Here is a 23,846-nt window from a genome sequence, read left to right as displayed (position 1 = left end):
GCATCACAAAGTCCCTCAAGGACAACAAGATACATTTCATAAATAAAACAAAAGGAAATAGAGTATTTTAGGTACCATAATACTCTACTAAGCGCATCCCAATGCTCTTGTTCTGGACTACAAGTTTATATACTTAACTTACTCACAATATAAGCAATTTCTGGACTCTTATAGTTCATTAAATTCATCAGACATCCTATAACTCTTGAGTATTCAAGTTAAGATATTCCATTACCCTTATTTTTTCCGAGTCTACAAGAAGAATCGTACGGAGTAAAGGCATACTTACAATCAGACTGATTGTATCTCATAAGCACAAATTCAACACAGTGAGAATGACTAAGACTATAAATGTTAGATTATCTTCTAATCCTCATCCTTATGATTACATCAATAAGGTCCAAGTCTTTCAAGTCAAAGTTCCCATTCAGCGTATGTTTTAGTGGAATTGATTATATCTACGTTTATATCAAGTATAAGCATATCATCAACATACAAGCATACAATCACATAGGCATCCTTAACAAGTTACTTGCAAATATACTTGTCAGATTCATTACCTTAAATCCACTACTCATTATCACATGATAAAATTATCATGTCACTGTTTACGTGCTTATTTGAAAACAATACAAAGATTTGTTCAACTTACAAACTTTTTCTTCACAACCTTTCACTACAAAGTACTCAGGTTGGTCTATGTAAATTTCTTTATCAAATTCACGGTCTTATAAAAATTTTATTAACATCCATCTGATGTATCTCTAAGTTTTTTATGGCAGTAATAACAATTAGCATCTCAACGGAAGTAATTCTTGTCACATGCGAATTAGAATCAAGGAAATGTACACCTACTTTTAGTTTATATCCTTTAGATATCAACCTAGCCACATAATTTTTCCACAGTTCCATCTACCTTACGTTTCCTCTTAAAGACTCATTTACATCCTATGGTCTTACTCCACGGAGGTAAACTAGCATGATCCCAAGTATGGTTCAGACGGACTTTGTCCATTTCACTAAATGAAGCTTCTTAGCAGAGTGGGGTTTCGGTAAATGTTATGGACGAATCTAGGCATAATATGAAGTCAGTTCCAAATGAGGTTTTTGTTCTAGCCTATTTAATTCTCCTAGGCTCAATCTCAATTTCATCTTTCTCTAAAGGTAAAGTCTGACTGGCTTAAGGGACATCTAGGGGATCACAACCTCGCTTACGAGAGTCAGTTTTCAAAGAAAAACATTTTCAAAAAACACAACATCCCTTGATTCCGTAACAGAACTCACACCAATTTCAGAAAATTCAGAAATCACAACCATAATTCTATACGCAGTAGTATGCTCAGGATACCCTATGAAGGCACAGTCAACATTTTTGGTCCTATATTTTAGGTTTAGGTATGGAAACCTTAGCCAAACACCCCCCACACTTTGAAGTATGCAAAATAAGGTTGTCTACCTTTCCACAGTTCATATGGAGTTTTATCTGATCCTTTAAAAGGTACTCTGTTCAAGATATAGCAGGCTGAGAGGACAGCTTCCCCCACAAGTTCTAAGGTAATCCTGAACTAATTAACATGGCATTCATTATCTCCTTAAGGGTACAGTTCTTACGTTCAGCTACACCATTCGACTGAGGTGAATAAGGAGGGGTAACTTCGTGTATTATGCCATGTTTTACACAGAAATCTCCTATCGGAATTTTGTACTCACCACCATGGTCAGACCTAATGGTTTTAATGGTAGTATTCATTTGGTTTTCAACTTCAAGTTTATACATCTTAAAGGCTTCTAAGGCATCATCCTTACCTCTAAGCAAATATATATGACAATACCTAGTATATTCGTCTATAAAAGTAATAAACCATTTCTTACCACCTCTAGTTTGAACCGGATTCATGTCAACTAGGTCTGAGTGAATTAATTCTAAGGGTTTAGAATGTCTATGAACATTTTGCTAAAAGGTTTTCTATCATATTTTGATTCTACGCAAATTTAACTTTTGTGTTCAATATCCAAACTAATTTTGGGTACTTAGCCTACGTTATCCAGTTTATGCATTGATTTATAATTTACATGTCAAAGTCACACAAAAGAAAGCACAAGAATCAACTATGTTCATTTGATCAGATTTTCCTTTAAGCTTATATAGACCCTAAGTCCTATAACCGTTGCCTGAAAAATCACCGCCTATAGTTACGACAAGTTTTTTTTACTGATTAATTTAATATTTTATATCTTTTACCATCTTCAGTAGAAAAAGATACAAGATTCTAGCTTGCATATGCTCGGAACATGAAAATTCATTCAATGTGAGAATGTTATAGATATGAGCTTCTGCTCGACCTTTCCCTTTTATGCAACCTCTCTCGCTAATGAGTTACTCATATAGAGTTTCCCAACATCCCTTATTCTCAGATAAGAGGTGAACATGTCTTTGTTTTAACAAACATGCTTAGTGGCTCCAGAGTCCACTCGAGTCTCTCACATGGGTTATCATGCCACTAAACTCATGTAGTTTGTTTCAACTAAATTAGCATTATCTTTCTGCTTATTAAGGTTTTATGTTGTCTACACATTAATGCCGTATGACTATGAATTTTACAAACATAACCATCTCCCTTAACTGAAGTAATGTTAGATTTATATATGCGAAACATACATTTCTTACGAGAGCTATGAATTGTATTCCATTTGACGTTCTCACCTTTGCCATCTTTGGAAGATTTATTTTTCAGCCACATGCGCCTATTAGTCATGTCCCTTGTAGATGGCACCTTTATTCACAAACCACAATTCCGAATCAGAAAATAAAATATGAATTTTGAAGATAACATCTAGATTTAGAAACTTCGTTTGAACCACCATTTCAAAAAACTCATGGTTACCCCATAAATAATAATTTTGTCAATAACAAATTTCTGCTCGTCGGAATTTTTCAGAAACTTTTCTCTGTTTTGTAAATTATCAAAAAAATACTTTTACAACTCCAAAAGTTCTAAACTTTTACGTGGGTAACTATCAAGATGTATACTACATTTGGTCAAAAGGGATCTCCGAAATTCCTTCTAGGTTAAGAGATATACTGGAAACTCTACAGCTGACCAAAAGATCGTTTTTGTTTTTCACTCCACAATTAACATCCATGATTCACAAAACCAACCATTTTTTATTGACACAAATAACTAATGTATTAAGATTGTTGGGTGCAATAATCAAAAACAAACAAAAATAAAATAAGCAAAGGTTATTGATACTTAGCTCCTTTATAGTGGAAGTGATTGCTTTGACGAAACGAACAAGCTCCTCATATCTCCGCAACTGCAACAGGGAAAAACTTTTGAAAACAGAGTGAGTCACGTGTTCCACACGCTGTCCTTAAGATATTAGCGCCCGGCTACACTTAAGAGTGATGATATAGCCCTCACAGGACGGATATCTCCAGGATAAAACACCCTAATACACCTACTAATAGCATATGTAGTAGATGCTCAACTTGAGCTTGGAAACTCCGAAAAAACATTAAGGAAAATTTCGAATGCTAAAGAAAGCAATACAAAATATTTTCCCTTGGGGGTCTCTCTAAAATATAGAGAAACCCCTTTCCCATGTTTTCCCTTAGGGGTCCCTCTAAAATATAGAGCAACCCCTTTACTATGCATTTTACAAAAGTAGTGAATTTGTTTATATAATTGACAAATACAACTTAAGAAGAGATTCTCCCCTATGTGGGACTAAAAGTCTTATATAGTCTCTTAAAAACAACTAAAGAGTGGAAACTCCACTATGTGGGACTAAAGAGTTTTTCATTCACAAAAGAAATACTAAATTAAAATCTTTAAAAAGTATTTTTATTAATCGTTTTCCCAACAATAAACTCGGTTTTAATCGAGCTATATGAACCCTGTGGTATATATATATATAGTACTGGGAGCCAAAGAGGAGGTACGGATACCTAGGGGGTTGCAGAGAAGAAACGACGGTTGCATATGCGTTTTCGATCATCATAGAGAAGAAGGAAGAAGAAGACAGAAACACCGTCACCTTTTCTTTCAAATTTGTAATACTTTGCCAACAATTATTATTGTAGGATACCTCTGTAATAGTGGCTCTGTAACAGCGGCTCTGTAACTATTATATATGTTAAAAAATCGATATTTCTTCAATAAAACACTTATTCAACCATGAGTTATTATTTTGAGCGTGTTTTGAGCATGATGAGCTAAACCCCATCACAGGGACGGCGGAGGAAGCCATATTTCACAATTGTTTGGTAACTATATTTGATTCCTTGTGAGTTTTTGCACTTATTTTAATTATTTTATGATTTTCACTAATTAGTTGTGATTTCGTTTGATGGTGTATGCTTAGACGTAAGAGATTTTGATACACCATGCTTGTGATTACATCTAATATTTTAGAAATCTACCTTGGCAAAGAAATAGAGTCCATAAAAGAGTTGTAATTGTTAAGAATCAATATATGCATCACTCGATTTTGATTAATGGTGAAATCCCGAGTCCCAGTCTCTCGTAATCATGTTACTATCTTTTGTACATATTTTGTAGATCAAGTCGAATCTCATCAAGTCCGAGTTGAACGAAATTTTTTATCACTATAAAAACTACATCAAAAACTATGGAATAATGATGTATGGACTAAACACTCTGTTAACACAAGTATATCCAATGCGGGTTCTCATGTTTTTGACACAGGGTCATGGAATCAGAAGAATCTTCTTTCTAGTCATATTAAAAAGGAAGATAGAAAGCTCTGAGAACCCTGATTATCATCATCACTTTGGTTATATCACTAGGACTGCTCACAAATATCAAACAGGAATGTTGCATGAGGATCCCTTTGTACATCATGCCTCTTGGTAACAAGCCTGGCATTACCCCATTTATATATATCTTGAGATGGGGCAAGAAATGGTTTGATTTGCGTAACGTTGGGTTAAAAAGATATCATTCTTGGATTTTCAAATAAGATTTATACTGCATCCGGTTCTTCTCACAAATTATGTTGTCATGGGATGCATGATGAGTGCCAAATATTATATATATTTGCACCCTTTTTATTGGCAATTAACTCATCTTTTGTGCTTTAAAATTAGATATTATCCCATATTCTGTATTTTACTCTCCTCAAGAATAAATACTTAAAACTGTTTAATTTTGTATTTTTAGGTTCTAAATAAAGTTTGGATGGAATTACGGAGCGAAAAGAGCAGAAAAGTGGTGGAAGCCGGGAGGAATCACGCAAGGAAGCCGCGAAGAATGTTGTGCACAAGACCAAAAGGCTAGAAATGGGCTCAAGAAGGAAGAATTTGTTCTTAAAAAAGAAGTGGGATCAGAATTGTCTAAGCCCAAACTCTAACCTAAGTCCAAGACCAATCCCAAAGCCCACCTAATCTCCAAGCCGTCAGATTCGAGTCATCATCTCTTCATCCTACGGAGAATCTTTGTTGGACATCAAAATCTGAAGATCCTGTCAAACACTATAGCACCTAACTCCATCTTGAGCCGTCAGTTTCGTTGTGTCACGTATCCTACGGTCGCTCCAAGCTTCCTTCCTTAGTGTCGTTCGATTCAATCCAGATGTGATTATCCAACGTCTTTCAGTCGATGTTCATCAAATTATTGATGTTTCGCCCAACACCGTATCATCAAATATCCCATCACCTACACCAGTCGAGCCAAACACTCCCTTCCACCCAAAAACACCTTCTTCCCCGACCATTGCAGATCTCTGCAATTTCTCCACCTCCATCACCACCACACCCTGCCACTGCCAAACCATCTTCTTCCCCGACCATCACAGAAACACATCAATCCATCAACCTTAGCTTCTCTATATCTCGGTCTTAGCTTCTCCCTTAGACGCTACAAGCAAGAGAGACAGAACTAGGGTTCAGTCACAGTTGCAGAGAAGACCAAATTGGAGTGTTGTTCGAGTCTGCAGAGGCAAGTGGAAGCATGGTTTGTCGTCAATCGGCAGAGGAGACAACAAATCAGAGCCATGGTGAGTCACAAATCGAAACCCTAATTTCACTGATTTGGGGGAAAAATCGTGTGAACCCTAATTTCGATTTTGGGTATAAATAATTGTGTTTGGTGTTGTTGTAAGCATGTTGGATTAGCCAGTGTCAAAATTGGAAGCCTGGACTAGCCAGTGTTTCACCCAAGAGGACTGGAATAGCCAGTGCCTCAAGGGTTAGTTTCAGTTCATGTTTTGTAATTCCATTTTAGTTCAATTCTAGTTATTTCCAGCATGTTTTAATGTTTTACTTCCAGTTCATGTCCGTTTTAGTTCAACTGTTTTTAATTCTAGTTCATGTTTCAGTACTTTTGTAGTTCTTGTTTCAGTCATGTTTTAGCTCAATGCTAGGCCAGATGAAGCCTTAGTATTAGGCCACAACTTAGTGAATTATCTTTGTAACTTGTAGTGCAATCATGCCTAAACTAGTTAGAAGCACCTAGGCTTTCACCCTCATTGGGTTGTCCCTTTAAGTAGCCAACTAGTGCTAGGGTGAAAGATCTCTAGTCTGTTACTCTTCTTAGTGATTTGATTTGATCCCTGGGATAAATGCAGGCTGGAACTTGCATCCCTGCCCAATACCAATGGGACAAGAAACATAGAGAATTTAGGAAGCTTGGTATGAGAACTAATGGTAGAGTCAAAGCCTTATTATCCTATTTGTTTCACTATCTTTAGCTGTAATGTTTGCCATTGTCCTTGGCTCACTGCCTTGGTTTGTTTGTCACTGTTTTTCACTGTTTCTTTGTTTCACTATCACTATCACTGTCAATCACTGCCTTGTTTACGACTTAGCTAGGAAGACTTCAACTTACACACCCTAGTCCCTGTGGAGATGACATGTTCTTGCACATACACACTACAATGACAACTGTGCACTTTCAGTTTAACATGTAGGCCTTTCTGTCTCCCCTTATCCTTTGCTCTTGTTTCTTACACAGTCCCCAGCCTACCAATGCACAACCTTGATGTGCGAACATCAAAGAAAATCCCACATTCCTTTTGTGGGTCGCGGTTCATAAACGGGTCCAAGCCCATTAGTGAGCTTATAAAGAAGAAGTACGTGTACCTTATTTTTCCTCCCATCAGTCCCCCTACGTGAACTTTCTGGGGTTCATGATATTCCTCCATTAAATCTTCCTTTGAGGAAAATAAAACAAAGGGGTGGTCAAAGTTCATTCCAAGTAAGTGATTTCCTCTTGTTTCTTTCCAATTTCTAGATCTCATGACGAATTTCAAGGTTTCAAAAAAAAACTTCAAAAAGTTTAGGTTCCTCTAGCATGAATCTTCCTTTAGACCAAAACTCTGTTAGAATTAGATTTCTCAATGATTCTTGTGCTAATGTTTTTGAAAGGACTTCATATATGGGTTTTATTTTAGAAAAGAAATTTGATTCATGTAGTGGACATAAAGAGGATTTAGTTTGCTTTGAAAAAATAAATCTTGGAAACATCTTTGATGGTCTTGGTCAAGGATTTGATACTCTCACAAGAATTTTCTATGCCAACATTCATGATGTTGATCTCGAAAAAATTGAATTCAGAACCATGATAAATAGAGAAAGAATTCTTGTTAATAGAGAATTGATTTCGAAGATCACCAAAATTTTATTGGGAAATATTCATCTACCTAGGCCAAGTGATGAACGACCATCGCATGAAGACATCTCTCTTGGTATTTGTGCTAAGAAGGTTGCTTGGGATCAAGGGAAATTTCCTACTAATGTTCTTATTGTTCTTAGTGTGGCCTTGATGGCTTTCGGAAAACATGGTATCTCTAATATTTGTCCCTCCATAATTGAGATCTCTCGGTGGAGTCGCGAGTTTGCGGAATTGGTTTATTTCCTTGAATTGGGTGTTCCGAGTTTCTATATTTGTGGTTTTATCATCTTACAAATGACTTCGATGACTTCACCCAACAAGAAGTTAGGTTACCCTTGCTTGATTAGTCAAATTTTTCGTGAACGTGGTTTTGATTCAATTGGAAATTTTCTTGGGGTTCCCAAACTCGTTCGTCCATGTACTTTCAAACATATAAGGGAGCATGTGTGCAAAAGACAAAGAGATGATTCCCTTGACAATTTTTGAGATCCTACCACCTTGAGTCTTCTTCAAAAAATTCACAAGGGTGTGTGTAAGGTAAATTCAAGGGTGAAGTGCGTGCAAGAACAATTGTCATTGGTTGCAGCTAAGTTTCCCGAGATCAAGGAAGAATTGAACATGATTCAAGCATCTTGGAGTGTTTCCGATGATGAAGATGATGAGTAAATTGTTGATTTTATTCGTCTAGTAAATCTTCCTTTCTTGTTTTATTTAGAATAATAACTAGAGTTTGGAATAGCCATTATTGTTATTACACATAGCTATGTCCAACGTTTTCATCTTCATATTTTTAGGTTTATTTTTTTAAATTATAAAAAATTGTTTGGAAGATGATTTTTGCAGTATTAATCTTTATGGTTTTATATATTGCAATTTGTTATGAGATATGTGTGTTTGCGTTCGTGAACTATGATTGTCCTATACTTTGTCAAAAAGCTAAGTCTTTCGTATGTCGATATGCATGTATTGATAAAAGTGAATGAACTTTTGACATTACAAAAGTTAATGCCTTTTATGTCATATTTTGATGGAAGAAAGGATAAAACTTTTTTTTACGATGATTATGTCTATTGTATGTCATTGTGAAAATAGTGATGGAAAATAGAATGAATCCTTGTTTATTCCGTAGTATTGGTCTTCCCTGATCCACAATTTATGTATATATTGTGCGGCTCCGTAAGTTCTCTTATGTTGAGCATTTTACGATTATATTAATCATGGGTTTTCTATGGTTGATTTAATTGAGTATTATTTGGATTCAAATTCATATTCGTATGTGATTTGTTATGTCCAAAGAAATCCTTCTTTTCTCGTGAAAGTAAGGTCGCTCTTGTTGTTCTTTCGGGAATGACATTTTATGGGGGGGAGTTCTTAATTGAACTTGTGCATAATTGCCAAATCTTTGTGGGGAGTGCGACTGTGGAATATTACAAGAGTTATCTTGTATCTTTATTATCTCCTTGATGAAAGCATTTAGCTTTGGTTATATGATTGCATATAAAAAGTTGATATGTGCTTGCTTTTGGTCAGGAAATGTATCCATGGAAATTTCATTAAGATCCCACTAGTTTTCGTACCTTTGCCAGTTCTATTGACAAAATGGGAAAGAATTAATGTGTAGTTCACACTACAAATACATATGGTTTTCGGATCATTATGTAAGGGGGAGTGGTTTCCATGTGAGATGGAGTATTGACTAAGGGGGAGTGATACGTATCACCATAGTATTTTTGTCGAAGTTGTGATGCAATTGAACTTTGATGTTGTGTAATAATACCATGACACTGTGTAACAATGATTGACAATTCTTGTTCTCATTATTATGGATGCGTATTTTCAACAACGATGATGCTAAACTTACAGCCTTTGGAATCATTGGAGTACTTGGAAGTAATGAAGATTTCGAGAAATGTTGAAGAACCAAGAAAATCAGGCATGTGGAAGAGAAGCTACAAAATTTTATTTATCTATTTTTGTATTCCATATGTATTGATAGTTTTTCACTAAAATTGACAAAGAGGGAAATTGTTAGAGAACTGCTTGGTCAAACTCGCACGTGTTTCTATCTCAAGCATGTTTGTCAATGTTAGTGATCAAAACTATAAGTCTTGATTTTAGTCTACTATTAGCTAAGTCTCGGACTATGATAGAAAGTGTAGTTGTTCTCAAGACTCCATGGAGATCATCATACAAAGACGAAGAACTACTCAAGGAACTTGTGGAACTTCATCGACTAAAAGGTATGTGGAAACTTGAACTTATCTATCACTTAAAAGTCTATCTACTCTATCTCCTATCTTAAGACAAAAGTCGTTTTTATATATAAACTATGATTATACACATTTACTATTTCGAATCGAGTTTATCTCGCTTATCTATTTCTCGAAATAAGTGTTGGTAAGCTTTCTCTTTGGCCAAGTTCATCTTTACTAGTGACGAAAGTCATGTTAAGTTTCAATCACTTGAAAATGTCTTTGAAGAAAAATGGCTTGTGAATAACAACTATATAACGTCCTCTAAGAATGTTTCAATGATTGAAATGAGAGTTTAGATTATATAACCATGGAAGGATATAAAAATTGTGTGGTAACACATATGTGTGTAAGTCCTTATTCCTTGAACAAGATTATGCGTACCAAGTCTGCATACTGTTGGAAGTTATCATCCTGAGAAATTCTGATGGAGTTTGTAAACTAAAAAAAAACTTATTCTGGGTACTTAAATCCGCGTACTTAAGTTGGTTATTTTCTAAAAACGATTATTTGTGAACTTAAACTTATATAAACTAAGGAATGCATAATTACAAACCATGGCTATAAAGTTCATGAATTGATTCGAGTGAATCAAATCGTTTTTGTTTCAATTATGTCTATTATAAAGATCTAAGCAATTGAATAACTCTCTAAACTAGTTCATTTGAGTCATTTGAACTAGTTACGGTAAAGAAGAATATCGTTGATATGAAAGTGCTCATATGGCTAACCATCTGGTTAACTACTGTGAACCAACTAAATGTACATGTTTGGGTACGTTTACACAACCTAAAAACGTGCATTTAATTTGTGTGTAACAATTTCGATCTAAAGTTTGAAAGATATTAACTTTAATCTAATCAGGTTTTCATGTAACGGTGAAAATTGAATGCTTTGTTGCCAAGGTAACTTAGATTGCAAACCCTGATTTGGAAGACTATATAAAGGAGAACTCTAGCAAATGGAAAATCTTATCCTCACACCTCTTGTGTGATATTGGTTGTATAAGCTAGAGTCGATTCTCCTTTAACCTTAGGTTTCTATTGAGACCTTGTAGGTTAACGACTTGAAGACTTCATTGGGATTGTGAAGCCAGACCAATACTACTTTCTCGTAGTTGTGTGATCTGATCTTGTTGTTTCTATCGTACTGAGTATAATCGTAAAGATTGGCCTGAGATTGATTTCTCAGATATGCAAGATATAAAAGAAGTCACAAACATCTTCGTCTCATCGTTTGTGATTCCGCAATATCTTCTTTCGTTAGTCGATTAAGATTATTGTGAGGTGATTGATAATACTAGGATGTTCTTCGGGAATAAGTCCGGGTTATCAATTGGTTCCTGTTCACATTGATTTATCAAAAGACGGAACAAAACTCATAGGTGTTTTTGTGGGAGACATATTTATCTATTACCGTAGACTTTTCTGTGTGATATAGATTTGTTTATTAAAGTCTTTGACTTTGGGTCATAGCAACTCTTAGTTGTGGGTGAGATCATCTAAGAGAATCAAGTGCGTAGTATCCTGTTGGGATCAGAGACGTAATGAGCGCAACTGTACCTTGGATCAGTGTGAGATTGATTGGGGTTCAACTGCAGTCCAGACCGAAACTAGTTTGTAGTAGAATAGTTTATGTAGCGTTGAATCGATCAATTGGGAAATCCAACCTTTGTTTTTTTATTGAAATTGATTGATCCTTGAACATTAGTCTTTGGTACCATTCAAGTGATTTCTCTTGTATTCAATTAGACTCACAGATTTCTATTTGCTTGAGTAAGTATTGAGTCGAGAAAGAGATATATAACTCTTTGATGTACTTTTATTAATATTGAGTCTGACTGTCTAGTTGATTCTCTTAAAATTATATTGGAGTTAGTCCATACAGATTGCTAATCGAAATAATTGGGTGTGGTTGTTGTACCCCCGCCTTTTCAATTATGTAGTTGTTTGACTTTCAATTTTCTTGTGTGCTTATCATTTGGAGTGTTTGGAAAACGTATAATAGGTTTGTCGTGCATAATGTCGACATAATAATGGGAGAATTTGTACATATATGGAATTTTGTCAAGTTATTCAGAATTCGGCAACATGCATAAATAAGTAAAGAACTTTTCCCACTCAGATAATTTTTATAGATGAATGCTTGCAATAAAAAAACATGGGGATGATCCGCTGAGCAGTGCACATACATGATAATTTGGAAAAATTCATATGAAATGTTAAATTTTTAATTATCAAAATTAAAAGAGTGCTTTAATAGTATCTTAACTAGTTATAATAATAAAAATATTTATTTGTGCAATATGTTCATATTAATTTCTCAAAGGGTATTGGCCATCTAATTTATCATATTAATTACTCAAATTCTCATAAGACTTTGTATATCAACGATCTATCAGGTAAAATATAGTCTTACCGAGATTTAGGAATCCCAAGTGAAGTCTTTAAATTAGTCGTAACCTAGTTATGTTTCATGGAGAAACCTAAGTATGACTCTATTCGCAACTAGTATACATCGTGTACGGATTGAGATTATACTTTGCAGAGAGTCCTCTATTTATAATGATGAAACATGCTAGATTTCTTAAGGTCCAAGAAATTATTTCTTGTGCTAACAACAAGCTCGTGAACTAGTTTTCATGCTCAAGAATTACTTTAAGCCCAAGCAAACTAAATTTCTCAACATAGAATGCTTCCAAAGAATGGAAACTGTGTAAGCATATAAGAAGTTTTGCTTGTAATACAAAGAAGAATGTGCACCCATATATTTTTCAACCAAAGAACCGTGCACAAATACCCAAGTATGGTTCGTGAAATATCAAGCAAGGTTGGAGTTCGATGACACCAAAAAACAAATCACTTCGCGAACTAAGAAAATTGGTTTGCAAACACAATAAGTTTGAAGTGTCCAGGAACATACCCAAAAGTACATAGTTCGCCAACACAATAACAAACTTCAAAAAGCATAACATCAAAAAAAAATAGTTAGCAAACTAAAAACCAGTTTGTGAATAAACAAGTTGACGTTTTTAAGCTTATATTTTCACATACATAGTTTTTCGAACAATGAAAATTATTCTCAACCTCAAAAGTGAAAAGAAATATGAACATCCAATGCTTAAGTTGATGTCTTCTTCTTCGTGATTACTCATATACTAAAGACATATGACATTGTCTCAGAAGATATATAGAATTGTAGAAATAATCGATAAATAGGATAGTCAGACTTCACATAAATTTTTTGATGAAGTTCTCGTACATGTCTTCGTTATTCTACAGTTTTCGATATTCGAGGGTATTCAGTAGTTTCTGATACTCAACTAGCATGCTCTAATACTAAGTCGGGACTGATTTTAGTATACTGTAAATCAAGATATAGCTTTGGCCATCTAACACAGACAACAATCTTGACATACCAATACTTGTGGGTTCAGCCGAGCGATGCTCTAACATGGATCTTGATTTCATATAGTAAATAGTTGATGTTTTGGCCTTTCCCAGTTCGATGATTTTTGTTGTAATATACTTTTTTAGTTAATCATAATGTCAAATTTATGCTGGGATTTTCTGCAAAAATTCCTCAACCACCACGATCTTAGCAATGGCACAACCTCTAGGAATAACCACGATTTTAGTAGCAGAAAAATTCTCCATGCTTATGGTAGCCAGAACAAAAAAAAAAACAGTCAATGGAAAAAAGTTTGCTAGAGTCTAACTCACAAAACTTTATTTCACCTCATAATCCGGATCAAGGTACCATCATACTTGCTAAATATGATCAACAAAATCAGAGGCCTCCTGAGAGGCCAACCATATAGCTGATGCACTAGCAAATCAGACGGCAAACATATGTAAGTCATTCCTTTTAAGATTATATGTAATTGATGACTCCATTGGTCGTAACGTACCCACGCTAATCTATTTTTAGTTTCGATCAATCTAATATCTTCAAGAACAACAACAACAAGTGATCAATATTGATATTTTCAAATTTTATATGAATTTACCGGGAAAGAAGACATCTAAATTTGTTTGAAGAAAATTATTTAATACATTAAATTCTAATGTTGTTATATAAATTGTACAAAAGTATATGGCAATAACTAAATACGAAATTCACTTGGGTTAAATACAACCAAGATTTTAATTTTTAAAAGTTATATATATATATATATATATTTGACTCACAGAAACTAAAATTTGGATCATATCTCGATTTGTGCATGCCATCCTTGCACATGGACCATGCTAATCTTCTTTGTATCGTTCCAATCTTTTTGAAAAAAAAATTTGATTAACAAAACACAGCCTAAAAAGGTAAAATCAAAGTCCTAAACATAATCCAAAAATAACTGATCATTTTTTATGGTTATCGTAACCATAAGATTTTAGTTAGGATTTTTTTTATTCTTAACTAAAATCACATATTATTATTCCAACCCTGATCATAATAATTATTCTGTGTGTAATCTAGGAAGATCTAGGCTGAACCTTGGCAAGGTGAAGATTAGTTCGGAGAACTTCTGGTACTGAAGTTTTTGCACAAGGTTAACGAACCACAGTGATACTAATTTGAATAAAATCAATGGGTGTTCAAGTAAAGCACCGTGTAGGGTATAGGCTACAGTTTTTTCGGACGAACGAAAATTGATGCATTCATGATCTATGGTTGTACCAAGGTTGGAAGATTGCAAAGTCATGGACTCATAAAAACAAATGATAATATATGGAGTAGATAACTTGAGGAAACAAAGTGAGGTCTAGCAGTGGAAGATCTGTTGGATTATATTCTCTATTTTGAGAGGAGTTGGTGTCGATTCTTTGAACAATTTTCTTTAGGAAAGAGAACCTAAGATGAAGATGACTATCTATCGTGATCTGATCAAAAAACATTTGAAGGTATATTAAAAATATTTTAGTTCAACCAGTCTATCAATAGAAATTTATATTAGGGCAAAACAAACAACAACATGATCTTGGCTTGTATATAAAACAACTGTAAAAAATTATTACGGTTTCATTTAGCTAATTACATAAATAAGGAAGTTGTATTTAGTTATGGTTGCATTTAACCCAATTGAAGGTTGCATTTAGTCACTGCCATAGCTAGATGTAATTGGAAAGCATTACGAGGTACTTACATAGCAAATGCCATCCTAGCGCTTCAAAGAAAAAAAAATCAGTCGTAAGAAAAAATAAAATTTAGGCCCTAACAATGTGAGGCTCTGGGCAATAGCCTAGCTGGCTTGGTCTACACCAGGTGTGTCTATATCAAAGATGTTTCATAGAAAAGTCATCTTATTAATTTCCATAATAATTCAGTTTTTAAAGAGTTCTAAACAATGTTCTTGATCAAGATTCCTGCTCCAAAACTTTTTGTAGTATTCTTGATAAGTGAAATTCCTGTATATGGAGGAAGATCCACTTTGGGTTGCAGGAATAATTGTTGCACAGTTAGCTGGACATAAAAATGATGCCACTGATACTCGGTCCTTGCCAGAGTTCACAACGGCTCGATGCCAAACGCTTTTACATCTTCCATTGCTAAGTGCCTGTAATTATCCATCATTTTATTATTTGTTAGAGAAACCATGCAGTTGGTTTGCCTTTTTTATCTTTAAAGATAGCATTCATTGTTTACCTGTAGTTGGTCACCGATATTGATAACGAAAGCGCCAGGGTGCGGATTTACTGCCATCCACTTATCATCTTTGAAGACTTGTAAGCCTGAGACTTCTCCATCTTGAAGAAGGATGGTGAGTGCATTTGGGTCAGTGAGATGGAAGACCATAAGTAAGGTCAGGTTGAGGACAAGGTGGATAGTAGTTTATGGCCATATGTTGCTCTTGATCTCCCAACATCTTCTCTATGTAATCTCCTTGTAACTCTAAGCTTTCTGATATTGCTTCCAGTAGTCTAAAACCAAGTGCTCTAACTTCTTTGCAGTATGTACTCACAACATCCCTATATAGTTAACCAGATCAAAAGATTCATATTAGCCCTTGAAAACTTTAATTAATTAGCATACCTTTGTTACTTTGTAAGGCTAACCCCTATGGTCTTCTAATCTAACAGCTAGATTGGCCATCCACGTCAGCTAGGGTAACCTCCGAAGTCCTATGGAATGGCTAATCTGGCAGCTAGATTAGAAGACCACGTCAGTGGGACCACCATCTATCCTTGAACCGTTCAGCGATGAGCGTTGTTTGGTTCAGCGCTTTAAATCTCAGCCTTTATATCAGAAAATTTTCTCCCAGCGCTGAATGGTTCAGCGTTTTGGTTACTTTTTGAGTGTTGAACGGTTCAGCTTTTGAAACTAGCTGCTAGTTGAACAGGGATAGAGAAGTGGCATGTACATTGTTAACTTTTTCCTACACTTATTTTTTTGATTTCCAACACTTTTTGGCCAATCTAACAGCTCAATTTAGTCCATAGGAGTTAGCCTAAGGTACAAAAAGGGCCCCAAAATTTTCTAGGAGGAACTGCTAGACTAATTACCAAGCGGGCACCGGAGAAAAATCCCGACTGGACATAACGGGCAGGAGGGCAGCGCTCTCAGCATCGAGAACTGTGCGGGCATAATAGGCCCCACTACTTGTCTCTATCGGGATTACCTGTCGGGACTCCCAGTCGGTATATCTCTCGTTTCGTACAAAAACACAAACACAGATTATTGTTTTTTTCAAATAAGAGTCCATACAAGTAAGACAGTTTATGAATATATATTGTGTCTTCATGCTTTACTATCAATAAAATATCGAGGCATGCATTGTTTGTTCCATCAAATATAAAATATACAAAAAAGCTATGCATTGGTCGGCTGGCTTCTTCGATGACAGTAATCACAATTATGCGCAAGTGCAATCATATCAGAGGCTTGATCAGTGTTCATTACTGGCCATAATCAAAGGACGGCATGATCATATAAGGAAGAAGTAAAGAGAAGATACTTCCTTGCCTGCACCATGTTTCTTACGAATTTTCTAGAGAAAAACACTTGCTCATACAAAAGGAAATAAAAGTTGAGAATTGAATGATACCTGAAAGAACCCAAAAACTCGGCAGGCTTCGCCAATACGGTGAATAAGTTGCGTGCGGTTAGTGCAACATAAGTCGATGATGGGAATGTTCTCCCAAGTAATCACTTTAGAGAGGTTGGGTCTCTCAGATACAGGTCTAATATAATTTTCAGGCAAACTTGAGTATTGGACTCCTGAAGAAATAAGTTTCGTGTCCATGGAGTTAAATGAGAAACACAATATCAATTCTACAACTATGGAGAGAGAGATGGAGAATTGTAAGGTAGAAAAAAGAAACTAATTAAATATTAACACCGGGTGGCAAAGAATGTAAATAAGAAAAGAACAAGTTAACTGAAATCTTTTTTTTTTTTTTGCCAGGGACAAGTTCCCGTGTCTAAAACGCTTATGAGTAACCATACACGTATCGCGGGTCGTCCCGCGGATCAGATCCAACGGCTGGGAGGGGAAAGATTCTAGCACTACGTCTGATAGCGGATTAGGGTTGGAAAATGGGGACCATTCCCCTCTTCACACTGGATAAACCGCGGTAACGGACCCGCGGTAGACTAATTATTTTCGCTTAATATATGCTACTCGTCACTAATGAGTTGTTTGTGTACCTGTGTCAGCTGAGTTGGACAAAATTATATTTTCTCTAACTTGTGATGTTATAATATTCAGTGGTTCTGGACAGACCGCCCTTTGAACCACTCCAAAACCTTGCACGCACGTGAATAGCAGGCCCTGTCCTGCTCGGACAATCAAGAGTCATTTGGGAAAAAATGAAATATCATTTTTCCTGGTAGGCTGTTTTATTGTCTTTCCTCTTCCACCGTCCTCCTGTTCTTGTTTTCTTCTTCTTTTCGATGTGAATGGTGATATAATTCTCCTCTACATCAGGGAGTCGAATTCACCACCCTAGCCGTTAATAGTTTACCATCGGCTCCACCACAATTGTATTTTACAGGCGTAGGTAGTACCAATACAATTAACACAAAATGTAACATCAAAATGAAATAATTGATCAATCATTTCAGCAGTTTAGATCTACTTGTTTTCTTTTTCTTTTTTAAAACGAAGAAGAGCTTCGACTTTTCCAGATAATAAATAATTTGAGATCTCCAACTTACAAAAACATCATGATTTTCATTAAAAGATTTTGAAGTTTGTATCCATCTCTGCCTAGGAAGAAAGAAACAAAAAAAAACGCAAGTGAGACTAGTAAAATAATAGAGTAATAGACTACTAAAATTTAGATCTAATTCCCTCTTATATTAATGTTTTTGATCAAGGTCGTTATTTGCAGCAAGGGAATTAGATTAAGCAGGCTTGGTACCAGCACTGCTGCCACTGTGACTGACTGGCTCTTGGGCTTTTGTCTAAGTTTTTTTATAAAAAAAAGAAAAGAAAGATAATATATTGATCTATCAATACATGTAGTGAACGAAGTGCATATTGATCTATCAATACATGTAGTGATAGAATTTGGTACAAAATCATTACTCTATGATTAAATCTTTTATCGTTAACTGCGACACAATTTGTGGGAGCTAAAGCCATAAAAACATAATCTAAAGCCATAAAAACATAACAGAACCAAAGCCATAAAAACATAATCTAATAAACAGATTAAAAACCATAACATGTACTCTGGATTGTTCACTTTCTTCAGGGTCATCCAATCACCAATATTTTCATGATATTCCTATCATACATGTGATGAAAGAAAAAAAAAGCAACTATCCAGTATATTCAATACTAACTCCAAACAAAGGTTTTAACCTCAAATAAACTTTAACTATCGACGGTTGTGCACTCGTTGCCGCTTGCTACTTGCCTCCATCTCCATCTCCAACTCCTGGTCAGGCTTTTCCGGTACACCCAGCTCCATCCTCTGGCCAGAATTTTCCTGTGCATCCAGCTCCATACTCTGGTCATAATTTTCCTGTCATACATTCAAGATAAAAGTTCAGATGGGCATATTCCGTACTCAACTCCTATCGAAGGTTTTAGCTTCTAATAAACACTTATAACCTCAAGGCGAGCTATGCATTTCTCGATCACCGTCTTCGTACCACCCGCGTTGCCAATGTTGTCACGGTATTCCTGTCATGAATGAAAAATAAAAGGTTCCCATCAGGAAGTTTCTTACAATACTCCTAATCGTTGTCACTGCTTAATAAACCCTAGGACACTGAAAAGTTCGAATAAGGAAACACCATTCTAACAGTTCCAAACAGAAAACACTTCATCACCTACGAAAAACTCAACAGTTTTTTATAGTACAAGAAGTCAATGGATCGCATATCCTGATAATAACAAATCTACTACAAGCAAGACAAACTGAACAAATTCCAAAAAGGTTGATGCCATATAAATTAACAATCACATGATGAAAATACTTGACACAAATGAACGGGACTTATTTGAATACATACCGAGAGAACATCTAGCACAAGTTTCTTCTCTATCCGGTGACGAGACAGTTCACTTTCAATCTTAGCCTTTATCCTACAAATCCAGTATAATAACCTTGTGTTAAATATCACATGCAGTGGCTTTATACAGATAAAGATCAAAACAAGAGAAGTAGATGGGAACACTCACTCGGGCAACCAAAGATAACCAAGAATAACAGCAATCGACTGCAGATCCATGATAGGAAAACATTAGATTCAAAAGGAAAGAGATAAGATCTAAAAGATAAAAAGAAAATCATTCACAATAAAAAGGAAGCACAGATAGTTTTTCATTTCTGTCTCTCATTAACAATATTTTGCAAAAACACTTCAAACTCCAACTCTGCTTAGATCTTTTTATTTTCTACTCGTCAAAAAGCATAAGACGTAAAAGGATTACTTTATCCAATTTTTCTTTGCAGTTGCAATATTCATAACTATAACAACATCAATGCTGACCTGAAGCGTGGAGAATCCATCTCCACATTTTTTCTTGTAGAGCTCAAACGAGTCCAGCTGTAATATTATATGCAGAAGAGATAAACAAGGTTATAAGATATTTGACATCAAAACAAATAAACTTCAAGCTGATATCATGAGAAAAAAGCGACATGAAAATGTAAGCAACCTGTTCGCTTTTGAGACGATTCGCCACTGCGCCAACTCTTTTGGAATATCTGCACGATATTAAGTCGATCAGAAGCCCGCTAAGGAATCTCAGGAAATGTCAGACATCTCTGGAAACTGTGCTTTTAATAACTCAAGAAGAATAAATTCAAAATACAAATTCTAGCTTTGATTAAATTTGACTTGGACAACCAAACAGGTAGGGTGCATTACCGTGTGAAGAGCTCCATAAGCCAAGTGATTCTTTCCCAATCATTCTCCCCAAACTTTTCTAACAATGTATAATTTTCCGTCTTGCCACCTGAACAAGATAAGATAGCCATCAGTGAATTTCAAAGATGAAAGCAGGAAGGTATACAAATCAATGGTTCTTCACATAGACAAAAAATACGTAAAAAATACAAGACTAGATGATAGCTCATCACCAGAAAATAACCGACTGGCAAATCTTAGACATGAGGACACCAACAACAAGCTTAGTTAAACTTTTTATAAATACCCCGCCAAGAATATCACACGACTTCCAGAGAAGATGAGCAGACACTTCCCATCATGGAAAAATCATACAGATTGCGGACTGAATTGAGTAGATAAAATGCAGTTGCGTACCGCAATCAGGCCATGTACACAGTAATAATTTGAGAATCATCTTGTTTTCTTCTTAAGGACTCCAATTTCTTTCTGTTTCGATGTGAAGAAGCTTTGGTCAAAGATATATTTCTCCAGAAGTTACACCTTGACAAGGGAGTTCATCCAACTTATTCGGAAAACTTGAAGCAACCTTAATAATTAAAAAATAAAATAAAGGTTTGACGAGCCTATTAAATCGTGAGAGGGGAGTTGGCTAAAGTGTGATGGGCCATTAGGTCATTGTTCCCCAAAACTTTCTTAATCTGTTATATACCTGCATCTCAATGTTCATATTACTAAGGCCTGACAGATTGTTTAGAAACTTAGAGAAAGCGACATATAGATTTATGGTAGGGATGTAGGATTCAAAGGGATGCTCTCATAATCCAGGCCTAAACGCCCAAACATAACATCTTTTTTCTGAGACGTCAATGTGTCTGAACCCTGATTTATCCTTTAAATTGGCAACAAGGTATCCAGAAAGGAAGAGACCATGGACTAAAACAAGAATCTTTAAGACACGCAACTATATTTCGGAAATCTAGGCACTCAAAGACTAACCAACAGACAAAAAAAAACATCAATAACATCAATAAGTCAGTTAAGCTACAAATTTTGCTTGCCTTACCAGTTAATGATTCGATTAGAGATATAAGACGTTCTTCAATTTCTTCTTTACAATGCGTAGTGCTCAGAATCTGAGAAAGTAACCAAAGTAAATCTTGTGAATACTAGATATATTTCTTATAAAGATTAAAAACATTTACATCATAAGTTGCAGGCAAAACAATCTTATACAAGATCATACATGTTTCCAGTTAGTACTTATAAAACTTCCAGCAACATAAGCCACAAAATCATATGCATACCAAAATCCTAGAATGCTAGTTTAAACCCTTCCACAAATCATTTTCTCTAACTAAAGGAAGGTGATGGATAATAATTCCATTTGCCATATATTTTTGGCTAGTGTTACTAACCTTGCAATGTCCATGCTTCGCAATGCAATTACATTGTTCAGAACCTTCTAATTACCATAACGTAATAGGCAGAATTATTCACAACCTAATTATTTATACTTAAAAGAATTCTTCAGACATGTAATAAATTTAAGAGACTTACCATATCCATGGAAGCAGGGAATATTGCAATGCCCAATTCCAAATCATCATTCTCAAACTTGTCAGAAGCAGCAAGACAATCTTTCACTATATCAAGTGCCACAATCGCAGATCCATAAATATAATCACCCAATTTCTGCCCGTCCTGTAAAAGTTTAATCATTGCCTCGATTCCTCCAGCATTGACAAAATGCACTTTGTTGTCCGGATATTCTAATAGAAAAAATAAACAACCAAACAAAGTCAAAGGCAGGTCTTCTTCTTCTTCTTTTCTTTTTTGTTTTTCTGTTTTTTCTTCTTCAGGACTCATAATAAGAGATGAAAGAGCATCTACAACAGCAGGTAGGGTGTCCGTTCCCAATAGAAGTCTATTTTCCGTATAATTCATCAAAAGAGTATGTAAAAAACCCACAGCACACACTTTTGCATCCCATTTGGTACCTCTTATTGCTGCTGATACCCAAATAATCAGTTCCCTGGAACTGCTCGCGGTTTTTGCTACAGCTGCTCTTCCTTGAAAAATCATCTGCGCAATAGTTTGTACTGCTCGTAAATCATCGTCTTCAGAAATCTTACCAAGAGTAGAAACAAATACTTCCAAGGCTTCCATTTCAACTAGAGATTTAACCAATTTGCCAACTTGTATCTCTTGACTAGGAACTTGAAATGCCACATGAGTTAGCTCTTCGAAAGTAATAAGAATACAACTAGCTAAACGCTTCCCGCATTTATCATATTTCAATAAATCAATCATCAATGGAACAGCCTTCTTAAGATCTAAAACCTGACGAAAAAATTGACGAACATTACTATAAACTATTTTGAGATTTCTAAAACCTCTGATTACCTCAATAAGTTTCTTTTCACAATCAGCGAATTCACCCTCCTCCTTATTATGAGCTGCTGCTTCGCTGTAAGCAGCGTATAGTTGTATGAAGGATGCCTCAAGTTCATCTGGTGTTTTAGCGATAGCAGGACATCTGATTTTGCGGGGTTTCCTCTCTCTAGATCGATCATCTGATTTAACCCCAGGCATAAGGAGAGATGATGAATCGCCACCGCCGGACGTTGACTTACCCATCTTTAGTGCACAATCTGAGACCGTAACCCTAGAATTATACATCTAGATCAAACGGAGAGAAGGAGGCTGAACTTTTTTTTGTTTTGTTTTTCTGAAGGAGGCTGAACTGTTTCTAGGGTTTCTTAAGAAACGATACTACTCTTATATAGGCATGGCGAGTGGTTTAGATAGTATCTCGTTTGCCTCATAATCCAACGATCCACAAGTTATCCCCAGAACAAAAGCTAAATAAACATGATTTGTACGGGGATACCGGTCTTACTAAGGACTGATACTACTTCATCGATCCAACGGTTAGGATTGGTATACGGGTATCAATCCCTAATAGAATTGGTATCCTCTTTATAAATCATGAAAATAAAACTATTAGATTATCTTTCTTTATTTTAAAGATAAAAACAAAAATAAAATCGCTAGTATAAGGACCCTACCTACCCAATAAGTTATTATATAAGTTAGGTGTATCCAATACCTTCGCCTGTCGCTGAGACGGAGATTATATGTTCGCTCAATTTTGAGGTGTAATATTAAACCCGTGCTTGATTATAATTTGCTCTATACCCGCTACGTTTGAACACCTCTAAACCTAACTATTTTATTTGGTTTTTGTTTTTAGTTTGCTCGTATGATTGTGGACACTGTTAGACCTTTATTTGTTGTAATTTTCATATGTGAGTCTAATTAAGACCCTTTTCCTAAAATTCATGCCTAATAATCAAAGTTAGATCATGTATTTTAAATTTAGATAAACATAAACAATGACTAGATATCATCCCGGCCTACGGCTGGGGCTCAATCTCTTTGAATGGTTTTAGTTGTATGATTTGTAATTACGTTTATTCTTCTGTAACTTCTAATATTATTCGATATAATATACTTAAACATATTAAAAAGAAATACAATCAACACAAATGCAAAGATTAATTACTCGAGCAATTAATGGGTTTGAGTCACCTGACAATAATTTTTTCTTTTTGTTGTTGCTAAATATCATATTTGATCAAAAGATATGTTT

General features: G+C 35.4%; 1 protein-coding gene, 1 non-coding gene and 1 pseudogene across 5 annotated transcripts; all 3 read right to left on the bottom strand.

Annotated features, from left to right (window-relative positions):
- Window positions 1–14,085: 14,085 nt before the first annotated feature.
- On the bottom strand, window positions 14,086–14,190 carry LOC113276956. Its single transcript, XR_003324739.1, has one exon. It is a non-coding gene; the product is annotated as a U6 spliceosomal RNA (small nuclear RNA).
- Window positions 14,191–14,922: 732 nt separating this feature from the next.
- Window positions 14,923–17,032, bottom strand: LOC113273393 (annotated as a pseudogene).
- A 1,474-nt stretch (window positions 17,033–18,506) lies between these two features.
- LOC113271804 (beta-catenin-like protein 1) lies at window positions 18,507–22,955 on the bottom strand. Of its 4 annotated transcripts, XM_026521729.1 has the most exons (11): window positions 22,598–22,954; window positions 22,192–22,276; window positions 21,752–21,963; window positions 21,258–21,327; window positions 20,213–20,300; window positions 20,001–20,049; window positions 19,832–19,888; window positions 19,521–19,558; window positions 19,352–19,424; window positions 18,948–19,019; window positions 18,507–18,858 (listed from the first exon to the last, which is right to left on the bottom strand). In XM_026521729.1, exons 1-11 carry the CDS (start codon window positions 22,871–22,873, stop codon window positions 18,712–18,714), a joined length of 1,167 nt encoding a protein of 388 aa, XP_026377514.1. In that variant the 5' UTR covers window positions 22,874–22,954; the 3' UTR covers window positions 18,507–18,711. The 4 variants fall into 4 exon arrangements, with proteins under 4 accessions (XP_026377514.1, XP_026377512.1, XP_026377513.1 ...); XM_026521727.1 differs by having other exon boundaries at window positions 22,192–22,955; XM_026521728.1 differs by having other exon boundaries at window positions 21,752–22,276.
- Between the last annotated feature and the right edge of the window lie 891 nt (window positions 22,956–23,846).

The sequence above is a fragment of the Papaver somniferum genome, chromosome 4 (assembly GCF_003573695.1).
Source record: "Papaver somniferum cultivar HN1 chromosome 4, ASM357369v1, whole genome shotgun sequence".
NCBI classification, from domain to species: Eukaryota; Viridiplantae; Streptophyta; class Magnoliopsida; order Ranunculales; family Papaveraceae; genus Papaver; species Papaver somniferum.
Note: the sequence above shows the minus strand (reverse complement) of the source record. Positions and strands in the feature narration are given on the sequence as shown.